The following is a 4,834-nucleotide window of genomic DNA, read 5'->3' as shown; positions in this document are numbered from 1 at the left end:
CGCCTCCCACCCCCGTCGTCACGGAGAGTACGGGGATGCGTCTGCCGTCTCGGCCCGCAGCCAACCGGCCGCGCCTCTGAGCCTCCCCTCTCCGCCGTCCAGCAGACTACGGGGGATGCGAAAGCATCGTCAGCCTTTGTCGGCCGGCGTCGGCCGGTGTCAGCCTTGACTTCTTGGTGGGGTATGACATGCTCTATACGGATAACAGGGTCTGCATGATGATGTGCTAGACCTAAACTATGCAGCTCTGAAATGGCACAAATATTGGACGATATTCTAGCAAGATCAACAATGGTAATTTGATCGTAATTGATCATCTTGCGGCCGGCCTAAATTATGCAGCTCTGAAATGGCACAAATATTGGACGATATTCTAGCAAGATCAACAATGGTAATTTGATCGTAATTGATCATCTTGCCGGCCGATCGATCCTGTAATTGATGGGAAACTGATCCAGTGAGATCAGTTATCTCGCTGTGCAACCGTATGTTAAAGCCGTCTAGCTACGTGGCTAGCGTTTTTTTTCGGCGCGTGAAGTTCGTAGCGCCTCAGGAGCCAGGCTTCGCGAGCACTGCCATCGCACTGGTTGTTCCTTTTGCCTAGCTGATGCATTAATAGGTCATGTTGTGTGCACCACACACCATGAAATCCGTTCCGAAATGATGTGGCTTAGTCTAGAAGGTGATAGGCCGTATGTCACAACGAAACAGCTCACCAGCGAGCCCTGTCCAGTGGCGGTGCTGGGACGACCGTTCCGAGCCTGGCGCTCTTGCGTGCTGACGTGTGCAGTGCTGGGACGACCGCTCCGAGCCTGGCGCTCTTGCGTCTGACGTGTGCAGTGCTGGGACGACCGCTCCGAGCCTGGCGCCTCTTGAGTGCTGACGTGTGCGGTGCTGGGACGACCGCTCCGAGCCTGGCGCCGGCTGCGTGCTGACGTGACACCTTCCATGCATATTTAGCACACACGGCAAACACTGCTGTGCTGATTACTTAATGCTACTACGAATAATGCATAAAACCGCGTGGAATGTCTTGTTTATGGCTCATTAGCTCACAATTGATAGGCAAATCAGGCTGAAGCATTACAAATACCAGCATCGAACACCTACTGTCTTGCCGCCTTTACACGACCGGAAGGCGCCAAATTGGTAATCCGCACGCGGCACCCCACCTCGTTTATATAGCCAAAGTATGATTTGGAGCGGTTAGTATGTGTGCAAAATTGTACAGCGTCATTGTTTATTGCAAGTCATCTATAGCTTAGGACTGATGCAGAGGCGAGCAGGACGTCCAAAGCGTGGTAATTAAGTCCAGTTTAAGAACATAGTGAGCTTCCCCGCGCCGTATACACCATGCAGTTATCTGGTTAGGTGTCGTAACCGTAGATCGCGCATGGTCTGCCTTTTTACATCGCCAGATGGCAGCACGGACGTTTTTCGTTGGCAGGATCATTGCGGGTCACTAGACTCTGCCACGTAAACAATTTGGTCCGGGGCCCAGCACACTTGCGCAGCACCAACACACTGCTCATATGCGTTCGTTGCCTAACATCACATTTACGTTACATAACGCACCTCGAGTATGGATCTCCATCGAGCATACCATCGAATACGACAGCCGCTGACTGCCGAATGCGGCCGCACTGATGACCTGCGCATCTCCTGGGCCGGTCGGCTAAATTCCAGATGGCGCTCGTCATCCCAAGGTCACCGCGACGAAGCTGACAATCGGGCGCGGCGCGCACACGGCGCTGACGTCACACGGCCAAGCAGACCAGACAGCGGTCGGTACTGGCGACGGCGGACGGTGGCGGCGGCGGGAGCAGCTGAGCACTTGAGCAGCGGTCGGTACTGGCGACGGAGGACGGCGGAGGCGGCGGGAGCAGCTGAGCGTAGACTGCTGACCGCCAACAACGGACCAGGCGCCCAACGCCATGGGGCCCCTCCGCTCGGTGGTCGACGGCCTGCTCGGCATGTTCTACGTGCGTAACGTGACGGCCTCGTTCCGACCGCCGCTGGAACCTATCCCCAACTACATCGAGCAGAGCCTGCCCTACTTCATGGTGCTGGTGGTATTGGAGGCGTTGGTGCTGCGTGTGCGCGGCGGCGGCTGGCGCATCACCGACGCTACTGGCTCCGTGACGCAAGGCCTGGCGCAGGAGGTACTCCGCTACACGCTCCGCGGCTGCGAGGGCTGGGCGTACGTGTACGTGTGGCGCCACTGGCGCTGCTTCGACGTGCCCTGGGACTCGCCGGCTAGCTTTTGGTTGACCATGCTCGGCGTCGACTTTGGCTACTACTGGTTCCACCGGGCGTCGCACGAGGTGAACCTGGTATGGGCGTCGCACCAGGTGCACCACAGCTCCGAGTTCTACAACCTGTCGACGGCGCTGCGCCAGTCGATGGTGCAGCAGTACCTCAGCTGGGGGGTGTACCTGCCACTGGCTCTCCTCGGCGTGGCGCCGTCTATGTTCTTTACGCACGCGCAGTTTAACCTGGTGTACCAGTTCTGGATTCACACAGAGCTGGTGAAGAGCGTCGGCCCGCTAGAGCACGTGCTGAATACGCCCTCTCACCACCGCGTCCACCACGGTTCCAACGTCAAGTACCTGGACAAGAACTACGCCGGTGTGCTGATCGTGTGGGACCGGCTATTCGGCACGTTCTGCTGGGAGGAAGAGACGCCCACCTACGGCCTCGTGCACAACATCGAGTCCTACGACATGTGGACTATTCAGCTGGCGCACTTTCGCTGGATCGCGTCAGATGTGCGCGAACAGGTTGGGTGGAAGAACAAGTTGAAGCGGCTGCTGTATGGGCCGGGCTGGGTGCCGGGCACGGGCCGCTTGGGCGACGCCTCCACCTTCCCAGACCCGGACCCAAAGCGAGCACGCTTCGACACAGCCATGCCTGGCTGGCTGCAGGTCTACACCGCCGTCCACTTCATTGTGACGTTGGTGCCGGCCGTCAATTTCGCACAGAATCACTTGCTCTACCCGGTGCTGACCAGCCTGCTGTACAGCGTGCAGCTGCTGTACGGTCTGACGTGTCTGGGCTGGCTGTTGGACGGCGCCCGACTGGCGCCGCTGGCCGAGCTGCTGCGCTGCTGTCTCTGCCTGGTCAGCCTGTCGTACATCGCCTGGCTGCCGGCCTTCGCGCTCACCGTCGCACGTGCCATCTTCACCGTCTCGCTGCTCGTCTGTATCAGCCTCGGCTGGGGGGACATAACCACTTCCGTCAAGATGGTCAAGGCCAAGATGGAGTAGAGACGGCCCCGTCTGGATGGGACATAAACTTTGACGTGGTGCTGAGCCAGAAGCGCAAAGGTGCACAGGTAGTTGGATGCGGGGAAACTAACGACAGCTGCGATAGCACAGCTCACGTCTGCGGGCGGCCTACCGGCCAGGTCAGCCTTGATCGCACCGGCGGCAGAGCCCCCGTCTGCGGGCGGCCTGCCGGCCAGGTCAGCCTCGGTCGCACCGGCGGCAGAGCCCCCGTCTGCGGGCGGCCTGCCGGCCAGGTCAGCCTTGATCGCACCGGCGGCAGAGCCCCCGTCTGCGGGCGGCCTGCCAGCCAGGTCAGCCTTGATCGCACCGGCGGCACAGCCCCCGTCTGCGGGCGGCCTACCGGCCAGGTCAGCCTCGGTCGCACCGGCGGCAGACTTACAGGGGAGGTGCAAGCGCCGCGTCGCCATCGTTAAAGCGGGATAGCACCATCGTTCCGTGCTTGACCGTCAGCTGGCACGACAGGGAGCGTGGTGAAAGCAACATTCGTCCATTGGACAGGTTCAGCGTCGCTTGCCGTCTCACCTCAGGCGCGCGTTAGTATATGGGCAAACGCCAGGTGGCTAGTGTTTTCTATCAAGGCCGAAAACCGATGCGTTTGTCGATGTATTCGTGTTTATTTTTCATGTAGTTGACGATGTTTTGTGATGGGATTCGCAATTGTTATTACGACGCAATAAATACAGGCCCCAAAATACTTCTTCATCTTTAAGGCGGCCAACAATTCGAAGTCTGAAGTGGATGCGATCTACACATATTTTCGTCTCATGGATATTACCACTTTAATAACGTTAATCACATATATTCAATGCACAAGTATGTAGGTCTTCGGAAAAAACAGAGCAAACGTGGTCGCTATCCTAAGCCATCCAAGCTGTTTTGCATTCGTGTTCTTGGCCAGCATCCACCGGCGTGGGAACAGGAGATGGCGAGCGTTAGGACGGGTGCTTACCTCTCAGCTTTAGGACTGGAGGCCCTTTCCCCTGTTGGCCCGTCCCAGAAATCCCGTCTTCTTTGGTGAGATCCAGACATTGCTGCGTTTTGGTAGAAGATGGCTGCTTTCCGGTTCGTTGTCAAAATGACACATTGTCAGCGATGTATAAATTGTGCGCTGTTTTGTTTATGTTCACGCTTAGCATTCCTTGACATGCGCAGCGTGTGATGCACCTTGGGGGGGGGGGGATGAGCACTGGTATGGGTGTCTACTCTTGCCACTCGCACAGGGGCCGATGGTGGGGGGGGGGGGGGGGGGGGCGTCGAGCACTGGTACAGGTATCTGCTCTTGCCACTCACCTGGAGGCCGAACCAGAATTCTGCCGAAACAGGATCCGCAAGCATACGCTCAAGCTGGCAGCATATACAGATTTATATCCAGGTCGATGCTCGCGATTTTCACCTGTACTAAGTCTCGCCGATGTGAGCCTTTATGCTCGTGTATTAAGATCAATATCTTTTTTTACAAAACCTTTTTTGCAAAAATCGAGAGGTTCCGTTTCAAATTATATGCCTCAGACTCGCCACACCTTGGTTGGTCGATATGAGGAGTGTCG

General features: G+C 57.3%; 1 protein-coding gene across 1 annotated transcript; it reads left to right on the top strand.

Annotated features, from left to right (window-relative positions):
* The first annotated feature begins 1,934 nt into the window (after nucleotides 1-1,934).
* LOC119112758 (alkylglycerol monooxygenase) lies at nucleotides 1,935-3,266 on the top strand. Its single transcript, XM_037237036.1, has one exon. The coding sequence runs from the start codon at nucleotides 1,935-1,937 to the stop codon at nucleotides 3,264-3,266; it is 1,332 nt and encodes a 443-aa protein (XP_037092931.1).
* The last annotated feature ends 1,568 nt before the right edge of the window (nucleotides 3,267-4,834 follow it).

This window comes from Pollicipes pollicipes, unplaced genomic scaffold, assembly GCF_011947565.3.
Source record: "Pollicipes pollicipes isolate AB1234 unplaced genomic scaffold, Ppol_2.1 Scaffold_7261;HRSCAF=8764_pilon_pilon_pilon, whole genome shotgun sequence".
NCBI classification, from domain to species: domain Eukaryota; kingdom Metazoa; phylum Arthropoda; class Thecostraca; order Pollicipedomorpha; family Pollicipedidae; genus Pollicipes; species Pollicipes pollicipes.
The sequence above is the reverse complement of the archived record's forward strand: the minus strand, read 5'-3'. Positions and strand labels throughout refer to the sequence as shown.

Bases quoted from the DNA above. Each gene is read 5' to 3' on its own strand.
- LOC119112758 (XM_037237036.1), top strand. From the start codon at position 1,935: ATGGGGCCCCTCCGCTCGGTGGTCGACGGCCTGCTCGGCATGTTCTAC.